General features: G+C 38.6%; 1 protein-coding gene and 1 pseudogene across 7 annotated transcripts in view; one reads left to right on the forward strand and one right to left on the reverse strand.

Annotated features, from left to right (window-relative positions):
- Window positions 1-25,248, reverse strand: part of INVS (inversin) — a 214,831-nt gene that overhangs the window by 188,403 nt on the left and 1,180 nt on the right. For all 7 annotated transcript variants that reach the window (XR_008375330.1, XR_008375335.1, XM_053567537.1 and 4 more), the window contains exon 2: window positions 22,394-22,523. Coding sequence is in view for 5 of the 7 variants with exons in the window: in XM_053567537.1 (XP_053423512.1) it covers window positions 22,394-22,499 (106 nt within the window). In the remaining 2 variants the exon portion in view is untranslated. The remainder of the gene's footprint in view (window positions 1-22,393; window positions 22,524-25,248) is intronic.
- LOC128569484 (cytohesin-3-like) lies at window positions 14,348-15,467 on the forward strand (annotated as a pseudogene).

Here is a 25,248-nt window from a genome sequence, read left to right on the forward strand (position 1 = left end):
GAAATGGTACAGCCACTTTAGAAAATATTCTGGCAGTTCCTCAAAACATTAAACATGAGAACAACCACTTAGCCCAGCAATTCTACTACCAAGTATGTGCCCAAGAGAAATAAAGACATGTCTAGAAAAAACAGGTGCATAAATGTCTACTGCATTATTATTCATAATAGCCGAAAGGTAGAAACAAGTGTCTATATCCATAAAGTCTTCATCAACTGATGAACAGATAAACAAACTGTTGTACATCTCTATATGAAATATTATTCAGCAAAAAGAATGACGGTCTAATACATGCTACAGCATGGATGAACCTTGAAAATATTATGCTAAATGAAAGAAGCTGGTCAAAAAAGACCATATATTATATGTATCCATTTATATGAAATGTCTAACACAGGTATATTCACAGAGACAGAAACCAGATAAGCAGGTGCCTACTACCAAGGGTGAGAGTATGAATTTGAGAGGTTATAACTAAAGGGTACAGGTTTTCTTTGGCAGGTGATGAAACTGTTTTAAAATCAATTGTGGTGTTATTTGCAAAATATACAAAACCACTAAACTGTACACTATAAATTAGAGAACTATGTGGTATGTGAATTATATTTCAGTAAGGCTGTTACAAAAAGCGCCACTAAATACACATTAAAATGAAATATTAAAAATATTCAAGAAATGGAAAGGAAGACAGGAAAAAGAAAACAAGATTAAAAAACAGAAGGAACTTGGCGGTGCCCGTAGCTCAGTGGGTAGGGTGCGAGCCACATACACTAAGGCTGGCGGGTTCGAACGGGGCCAGGGCCAGCTAAAAAACAACAATAACAACTGCAACAACAAAAAAATAGTCAGGTGTTGTGGAGGGCGCCAGTAGTCCCAGCTACTTGGGAGACTGAGGCAAGAGAATCGCTTAAGCCCAAGAGTTTGAGGTTGCTGTGAGCTGTGACACCATAGCACTCTACTGACGGCAACATAATGAGACTCTGCCAAAAAAAAAAAAAAGAAAAGAAAGAAGGAACAGAAGGAACAGAAGGAACACACAGCAAACACAAAATAACACCCATAATTATATCATACATAAATGGTATTAACATACCAATAAAAAGACTGAGATAGATTTTTTTAAAGGACCCGATGATATTCTCTATATTTATTAAGAAATTCACTTGAAATATGATAGCATATGTGGTTAAAAGTAAAAGAATGAGCAAAAATATATCGTGAAAATACTATGAAAAGATAGATTAAGTATATTGATATCTTATATGATAGAATTCAGAGAAAAGACAATTACTAGAAACAAACATACAATGAGACATCATAAATGATAAAAAGTCAGGCCAGGCATGGTGGCTCATGCCTGTAATCTAGCACTCCGGGAGGCTGAGGTGGGCAGATGGATGAACTCAGGAGTTCAAGACCACCCTGAGAAAGAGTGAGAACCTGTCTCTACTAAAAATAGAAAAACTAGCGGGGCATTGTGGGTGCCCGTAGTCCCAGCTATTTGGGAGGCTAAGGCAGGAGAATTGCCTGAACCCAGGGAGTTTGAGGTTGCTATGAGCTATGACACCACGACACTCTAGCCTGAGTGACAGAGTAAGACTCTGTCTCCAATATATATATATATATATATATAAAGAATAAATAAATAAAACAAAAGGATCAATTTACCAAAAAAACATAAAAATCAAGTATATATATCAAACCACAGAGCTTCAAAATACATGTAGCAAAAACTTATAAAACGTAAAGAAATAGTTGAGAAACTCACAATTATAATTTCTAACTTCAACATCCCTCTCTCAGTAATTGCTAGAACGACTAGAACAAAAACCAGGAAGGAAACAGAAGAACTGAAAGCAACAGGATCTCACTGATATTTACTGAACACTTCAGCTAATGACAGCCAATATACAGTCTTTTAAAACACCTACGGAACGTTGATCCATATAGACCGGACTGGGTCATAAAATGAATGTTAACATATTTAAACAAGTGGAGTCATACTGACCAAGCATGTGCTCTGACAACAATGTAATTATACTACAAATCCATAATAGAAGGGTAACAGGATATAAGCACTTCAATATAATCTATGGGTAAAGAGAAAATCTCAAGGAAAATTTAAAGACATAATTAAATGAATTAAAAAATTATTGCTATAAGGTTCTTACCCTACATATAAGGGAAGCTTTGAAGAAAATATAAGCGTTGAATACCTGCGTTAGAAAAGAATAATAGTTTTAAATCAATGATCTTTGCATCTACCTTAGGACACTAAAAAAGAATAAATTTAACCTAAAACAAGCAGAAGAAAGTACATAATAAAAGAACAAAGATCAATAGAATAGAAATCAGGAAAAAAAAAAAAAAAACTAGAGAAAATCACTGAAACTAAAAGTTGGCTCTTGGAAAATAAAACAGATAGATATTGATTAGATTGATCATGAAAAACAGAGTAGATACAAATTTCCAACGTCAGGAATGAAAAAGGGATCATCTCTACAAAGTCTGCAGACAAAAAGGAAAATAAAAGACTATCATCAACAATAAATTCATAATTTAAATGAAATAAATTCCTTGCGAGACACAATCTTTCAAAGTCCACTTAAGATATGGATACCCTCAACTGTGGCAGGCAGAATTCTAAGATGGCATATAAATACCTAATTTCTGGTACATATACCCTATATTATCCCCTCTTTTTGACTGTGGGCAGGACCTGTGAATATGATGGTACTTCACTCCTATGATTAGGTTCCATTCTCTGGCAAATGTGAAGGGATTTCCCAGATGTAATTAAGGTCCTTAGGCATTGAACTTCAAGTTAATCATAAGAGAGCTTAGCTTGGGTTGCTTTGGCCTAATCAGATGTGCCTTTCAAAAGAAGGTCTAAAACAGGCATCCTCAAACTTTTTAAACAGGGGGCCAATTCACTGTCCCTCAGACGGTTGGAGGGCCAGACTAGTTTAAAAAAACCAAACAAAAAAAACTATGAACAAATTCCTATACACACTGCACATATCTTATTTTGAAGTAAAAAAACAAAACAGGAACAAGTACAATTACACTGCCTCATCTGGCCCGTGGGCTGCAGTTTGAGGACCCCTGGTCTAAAAGTCAGAGATGGAAGAAGGTGGAAAGATTTGCAGCAGCAGAAACACTTCCCCACTGGTCCTGGAGAAGTAAGCTGCTATGAATTTCAAATGTAAGGAAATTAATCCTGCCTAAGTGCACTTGGGAGAGAATCCTGAGTTTCAGATGAGGCCTCAGTTCTGGCTGACACCTTGATGGCAGCTATGTGAGATCCTGAGCAAAAGATCAAGCTTGGGCCGTGTCCAGATTCTTGACCCATAGAAACTGCGAGGTAATAAATGTTTTAAGCTAAGTTTGTGTTAATTTGTTACACAGCAATAGAAAATGAATATAATACTATAGCCATTAAAGAAATTAAATTTATAGTTAGTCCTTCCTACAAAGTACTAATAAGAATAATGTGAATGTTCCAAGAAGCAAGTTTTATAGAAATGGATATACGGCTTTAAAATTACTATGGAAAGGCAAAAGAAGGAGAAGGATAAAAAGGTATTGGAAAAATATCAAAGTTGGAGGACTCACACTGTATGATTTCAAGACCTACTATGAAGCTACCATAGTGAAGAAAAATTACGCCTTAATGGATCATACACCTAAACATACAACCTATAACTACAGAAACCTTTATTTAAAATTTTTTTTTATTATTTGTTATTATTAATAGAATCATGGAAGGAATACATAAACTTTCTGAAGTGAAAGTCAGAATCTTTGTGACTTTGGATTAGGTAAAGATTTCTTAGATATGATATGAAAGAACAATCCACAAGAAAAATTAATAAATTGGATTTCATCCAAATGAAAAAAACTGTGTTTGAAAAACACTGTTGAGAAAATAAAAAGACAAGCCACAAACTGGGAGAAAATATTTGCAAAACACTATCTGATAAAGCCCTCTATTCCAAAACAAAGAACTCTCGCAACTGAATATAAAAAGACAGATAATGAAATTAAAAGATGAGCAAAAGGTTTGAATAGACATTTCGAATGTCTATTCAAATAAGCATATGAAAAGATGCTCAACATTATTAATACACAGGGAAATGTAAATTCAACCTACAATGTGATAACATTACACATCTATTAGAATGGCTAAAATGAAAACAAAAACCAAAGCCAACCTCACAATATTAAACACTGATGAGAACGTGGAACAAGGAGAACTCTTGTTGGCAGGAAGGAATGCAGACTGGTATAGCTTCTATGGAAAACTGTCAGTTCCTCACTAGCTTAAATTTACACTTAGCACATGGCCCAATAACCTCTCACCTAGGTGTTTACTTAGAAGAAATAGAAGCATGAAAGTTTATGTCCATTCAAAAACCTGTATGGGGACATTTACAGCAGCTTTATTCATAACTGCTGAAAACAGTCAGGGGTGTTCAACCTGAAGCGTTCCGGCCACATGCAGATTATCTGAGGACTGTTTTGTTTATTTGTGGTGACAGATATCAAGAAAAGTATGCACCAACCTTTTCTTTGCTTATCAGCTTTTGTTAGTGTTTATATATTTACTATGTGGCCCAAGACAACTCTTATTCTTCCAGTGTGCAGCAGAAAAGAAAAAGGTTGGACATGCCTGGTCTTTCAGCTAGAAATTGAAAAAATAAACTGTAGTATATACACACAATGGAATATTGCTCATTAATAGAAAGGAATGAATTGCCAGTCTACTCAACAATAAGGAAAAATCTCAAATGCCTTATGTCAAGTGAAAGAAATCAGTCACAAAGGGTACACGTGGTATGATTTATTTATGTGACCTTGTGGAAAACGTAAAACTATAGGGACAAAAAAAGCAGACCAGTGGTGACTGGAGCTGGAATGTAGAGAGGAATTGGTTCTAAAAGGACACAGGGCTGGGCACTGTGACTCATACTTGTAATTCCAGCTATTTGGGAGGCCGAAATGGGAGAATTGCTTGAGGTTAGAAGTTCAATATCAACCTGGCTTGGCAAGATAGCAAGAATCTATCTCTACAAAAATAGAAAAATTAGCTAGGTATAGGTGTGCACAACTGTAGTCCCAGCTACTTGTGAGACTGAGACAGGAGGATCACTCGAGTCCAGGAATTTGAGGCTGCATTAAGCTGTGATCGCACTGCTTTATGTCAGCCTGGGTGATACAGAGAGACTTTATCTCTTAAAAATTTTTTTTATAAAAATAACAGAGAAATTTGGGGGTATGAAAGAACTATTCTATATATCTTGATTGTGGTGGTGATTACACGATTACATATTTATCAAAATTAAATAACTGCATGTTAATTATTCTACTATATTATACCTCAGTAAATTTTACTTAAAAACAATAACAAAAGATGCCACAGTTCCTGCCATGCAATTTAAGTAAAAAAAATGTTGCCACTTTTGTCACAGAGGGTGATCAAGTATTCATATACTACTAGCTGAGGGTAATTACGCATAAGTTGAATATGAGGAAACCCAGTTACTTTTAAGGTATCTTACCCTGAACTGTGCTAACAGGTGAAACAAACTGACAAAATGAAAAGCTTTTTGGGGAAATAGAAAAGCTACATATGCTCAATGGGTACCAAGTTACAGTTAAATAGGAGGACTATGTTTTGCTGTTTTATTGCACAGTAGGGTGACTGTAGTTAATGACATTGTACTGTGTACTTAAAAATAGCTAGAATTTGAAATGTTTTCACCACAAAGAAATGATTAAATATGTGAGTGATGGATAAACTAAATACCCTAATTTGATCATTACACAATATATGCCTGTATCGTAAAATCACACTGTACTCCACAAATATGTATAATTAGCACCTGCCAATTAAAAATAAGATAAACCAAAAAAATAAATGCTTGGGTTGTTTTATGCCTTAGTTATAAAACTAAGCCAGTTTTAAATACAGCCACATATATCTTAATCTTGGTCATAATGGGATACAGAAAGGCTTTATAGCTTCTCAGCAACTTACATTGCTAATCCATGTATACTTAGACTGGTGATATAAGCAAGAAAAGTCATTGCCCTTAAAATGTGAAAGAGCCAGCCAGGCACGGTGGCTCATGCCTGTAATCCTAGCACTGCGGGAGGCCAAAGTGCATGGATTACTTGAGATCACGAGTTCCAGACCAGCCTGAGCAAGAGCAAGACACCCTCTCTAAAAATAGCTGGGTGTTGTGGTAGGTGCCTGTAGTCCCAGCTACTCAGGAGGTTGAGACAAGAGCATTGCTCAAGCCCAAGAGTTTGAGGTTGCTGAGCTATGATGCCATGACCAAGGGCAACAAAGTGAGACTCTATCTCAAAAACAAAAGAAAAAAAATTTTTTTAAAGAGCCTTACAAATATATTCAGGCTGTGTGTAACTCCTAGAGGAGAGAGGCATTCTTTTCAGAAGCTTGGTTTTGAAGACAGAGGCAAATTTTGCACTGGATTTAACATAATTGATAATTGAAGCCCTGGGTATAAGGCTCCTGAGGTACAACAGTGCTAGGTATTATTCTCTCAAAGGCCTTCTATATCTAACCCTGAAGAGTCCAAAGATTGCATTACTGTATTTATAGGTAAGGACTCATTTAAACCCAAACTCATTAAATTAAAATGGAGTACAAGTAGAACATGTTCCTTTTATCAATTTGAGCCCTTCTGGAGTCAAGTGATACTTGAGATTATGCTATAATGAGGCTAGACTCTAGTTGTCTCTCATGATGAAAGGGCACCAGCATCTTATTGTCAGTGGTAAGTAAAGACTGTAGTAGTAAGATGACAGTAATTCTTACTATAATGTCCCCCAGAGAGGCATTCCTCCTCGGAAGCTTTAGTAAGAGAGAGGATTTAGGAACTGTGGTCACAAGAACGCGTGTGGAGAAATGGAGGCAATCATCACATCCTGGGATAATCCTAACTAGCTGGGCTCCTCTTGGCCAAAGTGAAGTCAGCACCACAGGGTTAGTAGAGAACTCTACCTCCTAGGACACAGAACTTTAGCCCAATCACTGTCCTCTTCCCAAGGCTTCTGTAAGTTACAGGGAAACTCCAGGCCTTCTCTTTGATCCCTGACAAACTTTGTTTTTGTGTAACTGGTATTTGTATTTCATAAAAGAGAAGATTTTACTTTGTTATATGACTACCATTCAATTTGTTGTGCCTATGAAGCAAAATTTGTCTGTTTGGAGAAACTGAAAGTATATATCCTGTAAACGATTAGAAAAAGCAGCGTTCAGCCTCACACAGGTCCCATCTTGAACAGCTTTCAGGGAACAATGGTTTCATGACTAGTTTCTGAATGAGAGTACCATTGGGTTTTGGGCTTTCTGGCTTAAAGACAGTAATGGAGAGAGGTCTGTGCCTTTACCTGTCTACCCTACTCTCTTCCTTCATTTCCTCAGTTTCAACAGTCTACACCAGGGGTCCTCAAACTTTTTAAACAGGGGCCAGTTCACTGTCCCTCAGACCGTTGGAGGGCTAGACTATAGTTTAAAAAAAAAACTATGAACAAATTCCTATGCACACTGCACATATCTTATTTTGAAGTAAAAAAAAACAAAACAGGAACAAATACAATCACACCGCCTCATGTGCCCTGCGGGCCGTAGTTTGAGGACCCCTGGTCTACACCATAATTAATTTTGATCACCTAGTAAAATGATTTTTTTTTTCTGAGATACCATTATTACGTACTGACATGTACTTAATCCTCTATCTTAAATGTCATCCTACTTCTTGCAATTTAAATGTTGGGGACTGAGATGAGTATATTTTAATCTGAGAAAGAGAGAATAGGGCACTTGCTGGCAACAAGCATAGTCATCTAGAAAATTAGTCATCGGTGAAAAATAAGTTTGTAATATTCCATGGGCATTTAATTTGGGAATGAAAAGGTAGGCTTTCTTTTCACTCTTCATTTTATTCCCTTAGATTAATGAGGTAAAATTGACAAATGAAATTTATATATATTTAAACATACGTGTCTTTTTGTTGTTGTTGAGATAATCTCACTCTGTCGCCTTACTCTTGGCTTCAAGTGATCCTCTTGCCTCAGCATCCCAAGTAGCTAAAACTACAGGCGCCCAACACTACACTGGCTACTTTTTCTATTTTTAGTAGAGATGGGGTCTTGGTCTTGCTCGGGCTGGTCTCAAGCTCCTGAGATCAGGCAACCCACCTGCCTCAGCCTCCCAGAGTGCTAGGATTACAGGGGTGAGCCACCACCCTGGGCCACAATGTAATGTTTTGTCATGTTCATACATTGTGAAATGATTACCACAATGAAGCTAATTAACATATCCATCACCTTCTATAATTACCTTTATTTTGTGGTCAAAAAACTCAGATCTACACTCTCAGCAAACTTCAAGTACATATTCATAATAATTATAATCACCATGCTATACATCAGATTTCCAGAACTTACTCCTAACTGAAAGCTTGTACCCTTTTACCAAAATCCCTTCATTATCCCACCCCTTAGCCCTTGGCGACCTCTGTTCTATGCTCTCTTTCTATGAGTTTACCTACTTTAGGTTGCACAGATAAGTGAGATCATGCAGTTAGTAGCTGTCTTTTGATATATGGCTTATTTCACTTAACACAATATCCTCTAGGTTTATCCATGTTATCACGAATGGCAGGATGCTCTTTTCTTTTTTTTTTTGAGGCTTAATATTACATTGTGTGTTTGTATGTTATATATACACATTTTCCTTATCCATTCCTCTGTCAATAGACAATTGTTACTGTACCTTGGCTATTGCGAAGAATGCTGCAATGACCATGGGAGTGTAGATAATGACTATTTACTATTTATACTTCCATATGACCACCACCCAGACTAAGACAGTGGAGATTCTAGGAAGCATTACAGAAAGCTTCCTTCCAAGCCAATACTTGCCCCCTGTAATCACTACTGTGACTTCTCTGACTATTGATTAATTTTGTCTGTTTTTGAATTTCATATTAAAGGAATAGTATAATGTATTGTTTTATATACTCTTTTGTTCAACATTTTATCTAAGAGAGTAAATTTTTTGAAGTAGTTGGTAACTGCCACACCTTGTGCAAACGTAGGGCTTACGATGTAAACTGATATTCATGGATGGCAGTGCATTTAAATTTGCATTCCTGTCAGGAACAGTTAATAAATAGAGAAAGCAGCTGGCTAGTGTGCTGTGTTGTTTTAATTCCTCTGGCCACTGTGGAGACGGCCTCTAATCCATGACACTTGGTGCTTGTTTAGCTGGTGCTGGCGTTCCACATGTGCTCTGCCTGAAAGCTCGGAACACAGCTCAGAAAGCTGAGCTGGAAAGCCACTGCTCTACCACCTCAGTTATTTTAAGACTAGTTGAAGCAGAAGAGTCTGTGTGGTTGACGGGCTGGTATGTGCAGAAATCAACCAGGCTCCAACTCCAGCAGCGGAGGAAAGGGTTGTCCTTGCAGCAACAGATGTGCCAGTCTACACAGTAGCTGCAGCACCATACTGCCTGATGCAGATAAAAAGAGCAGCCGCTACTTACATTTTATTTGCTCGTCCTAAAATGCTGCCTTTGAGTGGTATCAAAGACGTATTTATTTCATCTGCTTTTACCCACTTCTTTCTTCATACCTTTCACGTTGTCCCAATCGTGGGAAGGATTTTGTTGTCATTTTGCAAATATTTGCTTATTGTCATAGATAACAATGGAAAAAACACAGGATTCACAGGATTCATTAACAAATAATTTGGTTTGAGTCTTTGGTAGTTATTAACTGTGCAACTAAATTTCTTAACTTCCGAGTCTCAGTGTACTAACACAAAATGAAGAGACTAATAATAAATAATGAGGGATATTGTATATTGGGAGCAGTTGAAATTTTACAAAATATTTTTATAACTCATTATAATTTTTTAAGGTAGCTTAAAATATTTCCACCCATTGCTATTTTGAAATTATCACTGCAGTTAGATCTGCCACTGGACCTTGCTATTTAATGTGTTCATAAAAATTATGGCAGATATACTGTATTTCACAATTTAAAAATAAGTGATGACTATATTTTAACATAACTAGTTTTTTTTTTTTTGTAATACTATATATTGTATTGAAGTTCTTTTTTTTTTTTTTGTAGAGACAGAGTTTCACTTTATTGCCCTCGGTAGAGTGCCGTGGCGTCACACAGCTCACAGCAACCTCCAACTCCTGGGCTTAGGTGATTCTCCTGCTTCAGCCTCCCGAGTAGCTGGGACTACAGGCGCCCGCCATGACGCCTGCTTTTTGTTTTTTTTTTGTTGCAGTTTTGGCCGGGGCTGGGTTTGAACCCACCACCCTCGGTATATGGGGCCGGCACCCTGCTCACTGAGCCACCGGCGCCGCCCTGTATTGAAGTTCTTAAAAATACTTTTTTCTCTGAAGAGTCTATAAACTTTACTAGATTGCCAAAAGGCTAAGAACACAAAAAAAGTCAAGCAAAAACCCAATGTAGGTAACCCTTCAGACCTCATCAGTTCTTTCTTTCTTGCCTTTCTCATTATCTACTCGGACACATGAAAGTGTCATGTGTGTAAAGAGATATCTACTCACTGATGGACTATAGTCCCACTGTTAAAAGCATGGACTCTGGAATCAGTCTTCCAAGGTTCAATCTCACTTTTGCTACTTACTAAACAAGTTACTTAACCTCTTTGTACCTCACTTACTTATAAACGAGAGTAATAGGAGTATTGCAAACTCCTGATATTATTTCACTATTAAGCGAGTTAATGAGTTATGAAACACTTAATAGAGGAGCTGACATACAAAACATAATTTTATGAATGTTAGCTATTCCAAGTACATATGGATACATATACATGTGGGTATATTTATAAACACATTTGTATATAAGCGAGTCTTTTTTTTTTTGAGACAGAGTCTCAAGCTGTCGCTCTGGGTAGTGTGCTGTGGCATCACAGATCACACAACCTCCAACTCAGGCTCAAGAAATACTCTTGTTTCAGTTTTTTTTATTTTTAGTAGAGACGGGGGTCTCACTTTTGCTCAGGCTGGTCTCGAACTTGTGAGCTCAAGGAATCCACCCACCTCGGTCTTCCAGAATGCTTCCTTATTTATTTATTTATTTATTTATTTTTTGAGACAGAGTCTCACTTTTTCACCCTTGTTAGAGTGCTGTGGCGTCATAGCTCATAAAAACCTCAAACTCTCAGGCTCAAGTGATCCTCTTGCCTTAGCCTCTCAAGTAGCTTGTATTACAGGCATCTGACACAATGTTCAATAATTTTTAATTTATTATTATTATTTTTTAAATTTCAGGTTAATGTGAGGGTACAAATAACCAGATCACAATATTTGAATTTATTAGGTAGAGTCCCTCTTGTATTAGTGTCCAGCACTCCAAAAGTGTGCCATACACCCCTATACCATGCCTATTAAGTGGGAACACACCAATTCCCTCCTCCTCCTCTTTTCTCCCTCCGTCACCCTCAACTTGAATTGAATCAAGTTTTTCTCCTATGTGGGTATGAATTAGATCATCTACTGGGTTCATATTAGTTTTGAGTACATTGGATATTTGCTTTTATTTTTATTTTTTTTTAGAGACTGAGTCTCACTTTATCACCCTTGGTAGAGTGCTGTAGCATCACAGCTCACAGCAATCTCCAACTCCTGGGTGTAGGCGATTCTGTGCCTCAGCCTCCTGAGTGGATATTTGCTTTTCCATTCTGTGATACTAAGAGGGTGTTTCAACTTCATCCAGTATAATACAAAAGATGTAAACTCACCATCTTTTTTATAGCTGAATAGTATTCCATGGTATACATATACCACCGTTTGTTAATCCATTTCTGAGTTAATGGGTATTTAGGTTGTTTCCACATCTTGGTAACTATAAATTGAGCTGTGATAAACATTCTGTGCAAATGTCTTTATAATAAAATGATTTTTTTTTTTTCTTCTGGGTAGATGCCTAGTAGGGTAATTGTGGAGTTTTCAGCTATTTTTTAGAGATGGGGTCTTGCTATTGCTTAGGCTGGTCTCAAACTCCTGAGCACAAGCTATCCACCTGCTTTGGCCACTCAAGAGTGCTAGGATTACAGGCATGAGTCAACTCGCCTAGCCAGAAAGTCTTTATCAAAACTCTATTAAACATTTAATGACGATAATATTTAAGGTAAAGGTTGAGATAAAGGAAAAAATCTGAAATAGTGTCTCTTCTCTGCCACTTATGAGGCTTATTATTGTATCTAACTGCTACGTCAGGAGATGTTAAAAACAAGGAGAGGAAGGCTGGGGGACAGTGGATCACACCTTAATCCTAGCACGCTAGGAGGCCCAAGCAGGTTGCTCTGGCTGAGCTCAGGAGTTGCAGACCAGCCTGAGCAAGAGTGAGACCCTGTCTCTACAAAAAAGAAAATGTAGCAGGGTGTTGTGACAGGCACCTGTAGTCCTAGCTACTCAAGAGGCTGAGAAAAGAAAAATCTCTTGAGTCCAAGAGTTTGAGGTTGCAGGACAACAGAGCAAGATTCTGTCTCAAAACAAACAAACAACCTCCCCCACCCAAAAAAAAAAACAAAAAAAAAATAAGGAGAGGAAATGATTCAGAGAGATCATGCTTGCTCAGAACGTGGACAGTGCGACAAAAGTTGTAAAGGAATCCAAATGGTGGTTCTTGATCACTAAACTACCGCAAACACCCTCAAATATTTTTACCAGTAATGACAATTAACAATCATTATACACTGTGCATATTAACAAATTATTCTGTTTGGTTTTCAAAAAAATTAACATTAATCTTTGTAGCATTAAATGCTTTTTCATTTTGTGATATTTCTGAACTAAAGAATACTCAATTATTTCAGTTTAAATTTCTTGATAAGATAATAGCAGTAAAAGGTATCACTTATCATCTACTATGTGTCAGGGGCCATGCTAAATATTTCATTGCCCTTACATCATTTATCTCTTGCATAAATGAATAGTATAACCTAAAGTTTACAGAAGAGGAAACTGAGGTTCAAAGAGATTAAGTGGCTTAACCAAAGTAATACAGCTAATAAATGATAGAGTTCGAAGTTCAAAACCAGGTTTATTGGACTCTAAAATCAGTACCCTTTCTACTTACACTACAGTGTATAACATTAAGATGAATCTATCAAATTCTATTTTCAATTTTACTTCTGGCACACTCAAAGTATTGGAGTTTGATGTTATGAGAAAAGGCTATACATCTATAAATGATAACTATAGCAAATGAAGATTTTACTACGTATGTTTATGTTTTTAGGGCTCCAAACTAAGCTGAAATCTAGGACGTAGTGAGATACATTAAAACATTAATCAATTATATTAGGTAAACACTAAGAACTGCTACTGAAATGATGTCTCATTTAGAGAAGGCCTCTTCAGTCCTCCTCCAGGACAATGGGCAGCACAGAAAGTGTTCGATTTAATTAGTTGTGTATGTAGAGACACTCATCTGTTTCCATGGAGTCAAACACATCACTGACACACTTCTCCATGGAAACAGAGAAGGGAAAACAGAAAATGCTAAGGTGAATGAATTCACTGAGCAGTTGGTGAACAAAGATTCAAGAAAAAAATTCATCTGTAGTACTATGTCACTGGTGTAGAGAAGGGAATGGCACAGGCATGTATATTTAGAAATCAAACGTGACAAATAAAAGGCTGTTTAAAATACATTGAAATTTAAGAAGAAACAGTTACCATTTTAGTACAAATATACAGACCCTGAGAGATACCATAGAGCAAAGGCATTACTGTCCTTGCACAGAAACACAATGGCACAAATCTTAAAAAATGAGCAGTGTCGCCCTCAGCAACGAGTCAGGAGTTCCTCAGACAAGATGACAGAAAACACAGGAAACCAATTTATACATAAATTTGTCAGCTCGACATTGGCTTCACATCATGACTACCTTTTGGTTTTCAAGGATTTGCTCTTTGGGGATAGAGGATTATAGGTTTTCAAGTTTCATAATGAAACACATTATTAATTGGTTTGTATGACTGAGCCATATAATTTTAAGTGTTTTTAATTTACAACACACTGCACATTTTGTTTTCTAAAAAATTTATTTTTTTATTAAAATAATAAAGAATTAGCAGTTCTCTCACAATGGCTGCCTGCAGCTCACAGCTGAATACTATTAGCTCCGTCCGGCTCAGCGGCTCAGTCTGGGGCCCTAGACCACGCCCAAAGTTCTCCGCACTCCTGCTCAAGCTCTCCCCTAGGCAGTTCAACTGAGTGCCAAGTCCAAAAACCCCGAAACAGTTCACAGTGCCTGAAGACCTCTCATTAGAAGAGAGAGAACTCCTAGACATTCGTGGAACAAAAAAAGGAACTTATTGATGACATTGAGAGACTGAAATATGAAATTGCAGAAGTGATGACAGAGATGGACAATCTAACTTCTGTAGAGGAAAGGAAAACTACTCAAAGGAACAAACAAATAGCTGTGGGAAGAAAGAAATTCAACATGGATCCCCAAAAGGGAATTCAGTTTCTAATAGAAAATGACCTGCTACAGAGTTCCCCAGAAGACTTCACCCAGTTCCTTTATAAAGGAGAAGGCCTACATAAGACTGTCATTGGGGACTATCTAGAGGAAAGGGATGAATTTAATATTAAAGTTCTTCAAGCTTTTGTGGAACTCCATGAGTTTGCTGATCTCAACCTTGTACAAGCCTTAAGGCAGTTCTCGTGGAGCTTCAGGCTTGGGGGAGGCTTTCGCTTCTCCATACCGCCTGTGCAACCCTGGGGTCTTCCAGTCCACAGACACGTGCTATGTGCTGTCGTTTGCAATCATCGTGCTCAACACCAGCCTGCACAACCACAGTGTGCGTGACAAGCCCACAGCAGAGCGGTTCATAACTACGAACTGCAGTATCAATGAGGGCGGGGACCTCCCTGAAGAGCTACTAAGGAAATTTGTATGAAAGTATTAAGAATGAACCATTTAAAATCCCAGAGGATGATGGGAACGACTTGACACACACCTTCTTCAACCCCGACCGGGAGGGCTGGCTCCTGAAGCTGGGAGGGCGTGTGAAGACATGGAAGCCCAGTTGGGTCATCCTGACAGATAACTGCCTGTATTATTTTGACTACACTACAGATAAGGAGCCCAGGGGAATCATCCCATTGGAAAATCTTAGCATCAGGGAAGTGGAAGACCCCAGGAAATCTTACTGTTTTGAGCTTTATAATCCAAGCCACAAAGGGCAGGTCATCAAAGCTTGTGAAATGGAAGCTGATGGCTGCGTGGTGGAGGAACCATGTGGTGTACCGGATCTCTGCCCCAGGCCTGAGAAGGAGGAGTGGATGAAATCCATCAGGGCAAGTATCAGTAGGGGTCCCTTCTATGACATGCTGGCCACAAGGAAACGAAGGATTGCCAATAAGAAATAGAGCTTGCCTGGCTCAAGCAGGTGGAAGTAAAGACCCAACCCCCAGAGCAGAAAGTGACTGGAGGCCTCCCTGAGATGGCATGGCCAGGAGTGGTCCTGTGGGTGCTTGCAGCTTCTCCAGAATGAGCACGCATGACCCAAACTACATATCCTGAAGCCTTGTGCTGTGGTCTGGAACTGGGTCCACTTTGAGCTCGCGGGGGCACTTCCTCCCTGTGACTGTGCCCACAGTGGGAGGTGTCCAGTGTGCTCCCCGCTTTCTCAGCAGCAGCACCTGGTGGTTCAGTCACAAAACCTGCAGCAGACATGGGGCCCATTTCCATAGGCGGGAGCCTTGTTTGAACAATGCCAAACGTGCTCACTCGCAGCAGTTAACTGTTCTAGAAGCCACTGTTTTATATCAAAACAGGAAAGGAAAAGTTACCAGTTTTTTTATTCAGAATTTTTTCTCAGATATATAGCACTATAGCTTTTATATGCCTTTTTATATTCTGAAATTATGCTGAAAGATACTTTCTAACAGTATTTTTAGAATGGCAGCTATAAAGTTAACTCCTGGACACAAGTATATACTGTGCACTGAAAAAAAAAAAAAAATATATATATATATATATATGCAGCACCCAAAGGGTAGGTTGCAGGGCGGGGGTGGGGGTGGCGGCACTTGCACTTGGGTAGAAGCTGGTGCAGGGCTAGGGAGGGGCCAGGCAGTGGCAGGTGACCACTCTGGAAAAGAAGGCACCCATGTCCTAAGAAGGCTTCAGTGTGCCTCAACTCAGACTTTTTTGCCCCACAAATACTTTTGTGTATTGGTTTGGGGGTACTCATCCTGTAACTGCTGAATCCTAGGAAACTGAGCTTTTTCCCTGGACACAGAATGTCCATGAACCACACGTAACTGCCTGTATTTGACTGGTTTTGATCCACACAAACAGCAGTTTCATATGGTTTGTATGAACATATGGTTAAGACCAGATTTTGACCACATTCATTGCTGTTTAAAACCTTTGGCAAGATGTTTATTGACCTTATAATTTGACCAGATTTCTTAATATAATGAATAGACATGTAACTAGAAATAATCAATTTTACTCCTCTTGTAGTTCACTATGTTGTCATAGATTTGATCTCTGCTATCAAGAAAGAGTGAGCCATAGCGTGCAGAGGTGTGGCATGTAGGGTTTCTATGAACAGTTAGAGCCCTAAATAGACATCAGTGGTGGAACTTGGAAAGCTGTGTCCCGGAGGTGATCAGGTTGCTGAGTCCTACAGTAGCAAGTGCTCAGTACGTATCTGCTGACAGTGGGCTGGATCTGGCCCCTCATAGAGATGTAACGAGGCTGGATGCGGTGCTGTATGCTCAGACTGAGATGGCTGATGGCACATGCCACATTCTATCAGCAGCATTATTTCCACCTCTCAATGCCTGTGTAACACACAGGACCCTCCTTGCATGCAAGGGCTTTTCCCCACAGAATTTCCTCCCTCTTCTGTCTGGGCAGGCATACATACCTTGAATGTGCAGCCTGTGGAGGTCCTTTGTACTCCAGTCAAAATGATAATCCAGGAGACAGAACCTCAGACTGTATGTGCAATTTTCCATTCTAAATAGCAGAACTAACTATTCCTGTAAGTTGCCTTGGTAGGGAGATGGAGCAGCCTTGGGCCCTGCCTCCAAGTGGCTGACCCTAGTGTAGCTTTAAGTCACACTAGAGTGCCACAGGGTCCAAGGCTGTAACTCTCCATCATGCATCAAACTGAATTTTTTGTTTGTTTGTTTATTCCCAAGTTTTAAGGCATTGTTACTGTACTAATACCTCAAATTTAAAACTTTAGTTTTTGAGAAAGACAAGTCAGCATTCTTGAGATGCCTGACTGGTATATATGCAATTCTGGTCTCCAGTCTTCCATGAAAACAGAAACTCTGCCTGGACCCCCAGACCAAACACCAATGACCAGCCTGCTTTAGCAGTGCCCCACATACCCAGGGCCAGTCCTAGTGCCTGTTCTGGCAACCTCTCATGTGGGCACACAGTTTGCTTTCTCCTGGCTATCTGACCCAGGTATAATCCTGGGGATGTGGAGCCTTCTGTCTTTTGGGTGTCTTGTCTTTTTAAGCATGAAAGGAGTCACCTAATGATGAATTTGTTTCTCTGCTGTGGGCATCCGTGAATAGGCTTCACCCAGGAGTCATGCAAAAGGCCATGGTGCTTAGAGTCCAGATAACATGCCATAAGAATGTTACATATTACCTAATTCCAGGTTTTGTTATGTCACTATTAACACAAAGGGCACATAGCCATCATGCCCACTGTGAACTCAGGCACACCTGATCCAGGTACCATGTGGGGCTGGCCTCCACCAAGGCTGCCCTGAAGCAGGATAGCTATGTCACGACCCCTCTCGTTGGGTGGGTGTGGCTTTGTTGCCTGAACCTCAGTATGATCCATCATGTTCAGCCGCCTCCCCGTCCCAATATCTACGCATAGTGCTTGTACTATCAGTCCCAACTCTGGCCAAAGACAAACTTTCCTCCAGAGACAAAGAACAGTAGGCAGTGAAGAGGACCCCTGGATGGAAGAAGGTAGCTTCCACAGCCCCTCCAGCCTGTCTTGTCAGGCCCTGGTTAACATCTGTGGTTTTATTGGACTAACTCTGGACCTAGACATGCAACGTCTTCAGGGCCACAGAATGTTTGGGGGTAGTTTAATGTGGCACCAAACTGGGTCAAAATAGGAGCTATTTATAGATAAAGCAGCACTTAATGCCTCATATAAAGCAATGCATATTTTAAAACTGACAAATGCGTATATCTACACAGATGTGCTTTGTTGAGAAGTTAGGTCTGTTGTAGACCAGAAACCAAGTTGTGGAAAAAAAAAAAAAAGAAAGAAACTAAGTTGTGATTCCTCATTTTCTTATTTTTTCTTAGAGAACATTTCTATTTACAGTAAATTCAGTAATATGTAAATAATGTATATATTAATTTCTGGAGTGTTGTTATTCAGTGTATACACTCCCATAACTTGCATGGAGAAATATCCTGTATCAGATATTTGGTTGTAAAGTGAACAATAGGATGGGTGGTATATGACTCTCAAAACGCTTGCAAATACTGTGTTCACTAAATAAAAATCACATGTATTATGAAAAAAATAATAAAGAATTCATTTTATGTGATGCTTTTCCTTGAGGTACTCTGACATAAACAATTTCTTTTCGTCATGGATTTAGTCCCAACCCGTTGCTCAATTCAATTTAATTCAATACAATACATTTTTAGTCCTTGCCCTCAAGATGATTATAAACTACTTGGGAATAAAGATACTTAAAGAATGACTATAATATTTATGCATTCCTTCACCAAATTTTTTTTTTTTGAGACGCAGTGTCAAGCTGCCACCCTGGGTAGAATGCTGTGGCGTTATAGCTCACAGCAACCTCCAACTCTTGGGCTGAAGCGATCCTCTTGCCTCAGTTTTTCTATTTTTAGTAGAAAAGAGGTTGTGCTTTTATTTTTTTTGCTCGGGCTGGTCTCAAACTCATGAGCTCAAGCAATCCATGCACCTCAGCCTTCCAGAGTGCTAGGATTACAGGTGTGAACCACTGCGCCTGGCCTGGAGACAAATAACCAAGTGCAAGAGTGAATACAGGGAACATACATAACTGAGATGGGATGGTTAGAGGAGGCCTCTTTGTAGACTTGCCCTTAAAGCTGAGACCTGAAGGATGACTAAGAGTTAGTCAGACACACAAAGGGGAGAACAGCATTTCAGGCAAAGCCCTGAGATGAGAAATGGTGTGGCAGGTTTGAAACGCTGAAAGAAAACAAGTTTTTCTAGAAAGAGAATGGTGAAAGGTGAAAGTACATGTAGGTTTTTAAATTAGGTTCCAAGTATAATGGGAAGGAATTAAAGAGTTGGGCAGGAAAATAACCTACCTCTACATTCATTTTTCAGTTCAAGTCAAATGTGGAACATTTAGCAAAAAAAGTTCAAAAAAGGTAAAATTTAACTTTTTTTTAAGGATGTATACTTTTGTTTAAGAATGTATACTTATGTGATAAAACTACAATGTAATGATTATTACAAAAATCAAGATAGCAAATTACTATAATGGGGAGGGAAGGATACATTAAAGATTTCTATGGGTACTAATAATGTGCTGTTTCTTGACCTAGGTGGAAGATATTTGCTTTATATTATTTTGGATAACTAATGGATAATCAGTGGATAATATATATCCATTGATATTTGCTTTATGTTTATTTGTCAAAGGTACACATACATTGTATGCATTGTGTATATTTCAAATAAAGGAAGTACGTTTTGTTTTCTTTTAACAAAATAGTGGATTGAGGGGTTAACAGGTGCAGATGGTTCAAGAAGCTTGGTTTGGGTGGCAGAGAGTGATAACTGCTTCCTCCATCCATTCCCCCATTCTTCTTTTCAGAAATTGAGCACCCTGAGTTTTAGCTTGGTATGACACCATCCAGGGACTTTCTTCTTTTTTTTTTTTTGTTAATTTTTTTTCTATTAAATTATAGCTGTGTACATTAATGCAATTATGGGGTACAATGTGATGGTTTTATATACAACTTGAAATACTTTCATCAAACTGGTTAACATAGCCTTTATCTCATTTTCTTAGTTTATTGTGTTAAGACATTTGTATTCTACACTTAGTAAATTTAACATGTACCCTTGTAAAATGCACAATAGGTGTGGTCCCAACAATTACCCTCCCTCTACCCATCCTTCGGCTGTATTTGGGTTATAGCTTTCATATGGAAGTGTGGGTGTTTATAAATTGGTTTCATATTAGGGCTGAGTACATTGGATACTTTTTTTTTCCATTCTTGAGATACTTTGCTAAGAGGAATATGTTCCAGCTTCATCCATGTAAACATAAAAGAGGTAAAGTCTCCATCTCTTTTTAGGGGCCAGGGACTTTTTTTAAAGTTCCTTTTGTCCTCTGCTGTCCAGTCCACCTCCTTATTGAAAAATGACTTTCTCTGCACTCTTTTCTTTCCCCTTTCTGCTGACTGGGCTATGATCACAGAGTCTGCCTTTGACCTAGACATGGAAGCCATATGTTGAGAATGGCAGAGCCAAGCCCTAGCAACATACCTGGATGGTTTTGTGAAGCAGAGATATGTATCCAACCCATACTGGCCATGCATGTGGGTACTGTTATGAGAATGAAATACATGTCTATCTTACTTAAGTCATGGTTGCAGCAGTGTAGCCTGTGCACTAATGCAGTTGTGAGAGAAGGTTAAGCAAGATGGCAAAACTTAGAGGGGGATGAAGAAACAGGGAAGAAATTTGTAAATAATGGAGAAAACAGAGAATGTTTAAATGTTGATGGGAAGAATTTAGAATAGAAGAAAAGGTTAAAGATGTAGTAATCACAGGGGATAAAAGGATCAAGGTCTTTGAGAAGATTGGAGGGGACAGAATACAGAGTATGTGTACAAGAACTGGCCTTTGACATACAGAGAGAGCTTGGCTCTGTCTCAGCAGGAAGAGAAAAGAAGATGAGTATAGATGTAGGTAGATTTGCAGATACCATGCTGAAAGATACTCATTGTTTTCTTTTTCTCCGAGAAGCATAATGCATTAATGAGAAGGTAGGGAGGGGGAAATGGCAGTCAAAGTCAGAGGCTTTGGTAGAGGGAGAAGGTGGGAAGCATTCATTATGGAGAAATGAGGTGTGAGCAACAGTAGATGCTGAGTGTCTATCTGAAGTGGGGAACATTAATTTGGTGAGATATCGATCTTTTAATTGGGTTCAACTGCTCAGGAGTTGTCAGGAGTACATACATACAACCATCCAGAGTTGGGATGGCAACAGCCAGGTGAAATAGAAGGTGAGAAAAAAGGGATTTTTTTCCAAGACAAAGATTTTAATAATACACCATGGAATTAGAGCTGAATAGGGAGGAAAAAGTAAGACACTGGTGTGTATAAAGATTACAAATAATATACATTTTTATTTTTTCTTTGGGACTTGGGACTTGTGAATATGTAGATTTGTGGTCTTTACAAGTCTGGGAAATTCTTAGCCATCCTGTTGTGAATAATGTCTCTCCCCTATACACTTTATTTTCTCCTTCTAGAACAGCGGTTCTCAACCTGTGGGTCGCAACCCACAGGAACTGTATTAAAGGGCCACGGCATGAGGAAGGTGGAAAACCACTGTTCTAAAACTTCAACACTGGACCACTATATATCATTCATGCATACAAATGATAAGGAAAACATTGAATCAATGTGAACCAATTTTAAATCATTAAAAGTTAAGCTATTTGCAAGCCTTAGTACATTGAGTGTATATTAAATGAAAAAAGATGATTATCCACTCTCTCATTCCACATGTCTATTACTGCATGTAAAAAGATAAATTAACTCCCTTAGCACCTTAGAATATACATTTCTATTCAGTGCTAAATACACAGAAATTTCTCAAGTAGTTTGCACCTAATCCATATTTTTATTATTTTTTTATTAAATCATAGCTGTGTACATTAATGCAATCATGGAGAACAATGTGCTGGTTTTATATGCAATTTGGAATGTTTTCATCAAACTGGTTAACATAGCCTTCACGACATTTTCTTAGTTATTGTGTTAAGACATTTATATTCTACACTTAGTAAATTCACACGTACCCTTGTAAGATGCACTGTAGGTGTGGTCCCACCTTACTTTCCCTCCACCCATTCTCTCCCCCACCCCCCAAACCATATTTTTAAGGTTCAAGACTTAGTTTCTTTCTTGTCCAAGTTTTGGAAGAAAATATAAATAACAATACATATTTCTACTAAAATCTATGAGTACAATACAAATTAAAACTAAGATGCAAATTAAAACTTCCTTAGGAAAGAACTGCTTTAAAGCTTGTGTATTTAAGGGGACTGCTTACCTACGATGAGCCTCTGCAGAGCACCCTTATCTCCGTTAACCGCAGCAGCATGAACTTGAGATGCTAATGAGGAGCCAGTAAAGAGCAAGTTCTCTGACCTGTTCATAGTCTTCTCACCAACTGAAGCAACCTGAAACAATGATTCAGACAATGAGCATATGCAGGAAACATTTTAAAACCTGTTTCAACAGGTTAGGGGTGGTGGTGGTTTATGCCTATAATCCCAGGACTTTCGGAGGCTAAGGTGAGAGGATTACTTGAAGCCAGGAGTTTAAGACCAGCCAAGGCAACATAGCTAGATGGTATCTCTAAAAAAAATTTAAAGCAGGGCATGATGGTATATTCCTATAGTCCCAGCTACTTGGGAAGCTGAGGTGGAAGGATCACTTGAACCCATGAATATGAGGTTATAGTGGGCTATGCCTGAGTCAGTGCAATTTAGTATGGCCAACAGAAGGAGACCTTGTTTCCTTATACAAACAAACAAAAAAACCCATCTCATCAGTTTCAAGTGGGTATGTTCTAAATATGATTTGCTAAAAATGTCTGACTAGGATTCAAAAAGCCTATAGTCCTAGTCCTAGAATTTCCATAATGTGGGAAATTAGGTGACCTATGCACATATTGCAAATCTGTAAAATGAGAGGGTTTGGTGCTCCTAAGACTCTTCTCAGGGGCAATTAAAGGGGAAAAAAAAATACTCAACATTTAACCTTAGGCACAGGATCCAAAAGTCACAGTGACTTCTAAGTAAAAAAAAAATAATATGACTACATATAATACTAAACATTAGAATTCATATTGAGGGTGGTGCCCATAGCTCACTGAGTAGGGCGCCAGCCATATACACAGAGGCTGGTGGGTTCCAATCCGGCCCCAGCCAGATAAAACAACAATGACAACTGCAACAACAACAACAACAATAATAAAACAGCCGGGCATTGTGGCAGGTGCCTGTAGTCCCAGTTACTTGGGAGGCTGAGGCAAAAGAATCACTTAAGCCCAAGAGTTAGAGGTTGCTGTGAGCTGTGACACCACAGTACTCTACTCAGGGTGACAGCTTGAGACTCTCTCAAAAAAAAAAATTCATATTGAGAATAAAGCTAAGGATGAAACCACAAGAAGGGTATTATGTAAACCTAACCGTCAAGTCAAAATTAATTAAAGAGTTAAGTGAAAGGTCCTAGTTCTTTCCCTCATGTCCACAAAAGATGAAAATTTTCTTTGTTCTTTCCTTGGCTGACCAGGAAAATATACCTAGCTTGAGATCTTGACATGAGGATCTCACTTGGAACAATGTATCATTAGGATTAACCTTATTTCTTTTTCTTTCTTTTGAGACAGAGTCTCACTCTGTTGGCCCTGGGTAGAGTACCATGATGTCACAGCTCACAGCAACCTCAAACTCCTAGGTTCAAGCGATCCTTTTGCCTCAGCCTCCCCAGTAGCTGGTACTATAGATGCCTACCACCACACTAACTAGTTTTTCTAAATTTAGTAGACAGGTTCTCACTCTTGCTTAGGCTGGTCTCAAACTCCTGAGTTCAAGTAGTCTACCCATCTTGGCCTCTCAAAGTGCTAGGATTACAAGTGTGAGGCACCATGCCTGGCTAGATTAACCTTTTGCATTAAGGAAAATTTTTTTCTGATTGGTAGTCTCATGCAGCTTGTTAGAACCTTTTAGAAATGCATCAGCTGCACAGGAATAGTGAGTGAGTTCCCTATCATAAGCATGTTTAAGCAGAGGATGGACTATGGCAGAGATGCAGTAAGAATTCAAGCATCTGAAGGAAGAAGAAAGGCCTATTTGCATATTTCTCTTAAATATCCTTCCCCCTAAAATGCTATATCAAAGTCCCAAAGTTGAATGCCTGCAAAGACCAGGGAGGTAACAAATGTAAGAAATGTCAGGAGTAACGGGACCATGGCAAATTGGAGCATATCTACTTATCTAAAGGGAGAGCTCTTAAATTAACTCCAGTTCATTGGTGCTATTAGGGTAGGCGAGTCCTCTTCTGATTTCAGCAAAAAATATGTCTCTCCAATGTCTGTGATCCCTGGGGATTTGGGAGTTTTGTAAGATAAATTTATCATAACTGATGAATCAGTACTTGTGCCATTGACACAAAACCTTGTCATTGACAAGGATTGTTGGTTCAAATTCTGCCTTAGAAAGAACTTATTTTCTAAAATATGGTAAAGGTCAGTTCTTCATGTCTTTATTTTGACAAAACAAAAATTGAGTTAACATGCTAGCAGAATATATGGAGGTGGGTCTGTCAGATTTCTGTCATGTCTGAGAATATCTGTCACGTCAAAAGAACCACTGTCATATGCATATATTAAAATCACTTGGGAGAAGCTACAAAACAGAGGTGGAGGTAGAAGCATGGTAGAGCAGTAATTGCTCTTGGGTTCTAGTCCTTGTTAGGTTAAAGATAAGCAATGTGTCATTAGGTTACCTTAGCTCTCTTGGTTTCTATAAAATATGAAAAATGAAAAGGGTGAATCACATTCATTCAACAAACTGAGTGCTAACTAGGTGTTAGGCACTCTTCTGAACCCTTGAGACCTGTCACTTTAGATTCTAAACGTTCAGAGTTTTAGGCACCTGAGAATCACAAAAAGTTCTTTATACCCTTCAAAAAATATACTGAAAATTAGATCTGTCATATATACGTATAGATACACATATATATTTCACCTCCTAATTCTTAGCACTTACTACAGTAACAGGTATATAGTTAGTGCTTAGTAAATGTTTGTTGAATAAAAGGTCACAGGATGAGTGCTAAGTCCAGAGGGTGAGCAGGACCAAAGTTAATTTCTTAGAATAATGAATTCATACTTGTGAG

This window comes from Nycticebus coucang, chromosome 2 (assembly GCF_027406575.1).
Source record: "Nycticebus coucang isolate mNycCou1 chromosome 2, mNycCou1.pri, whole genome shotgun sequence".
NCBI lineage: Eukaryota > Metazoa > Chordata > Mammalia > Primates > Lorisidae > Nycticebus > Nycticebus coucang.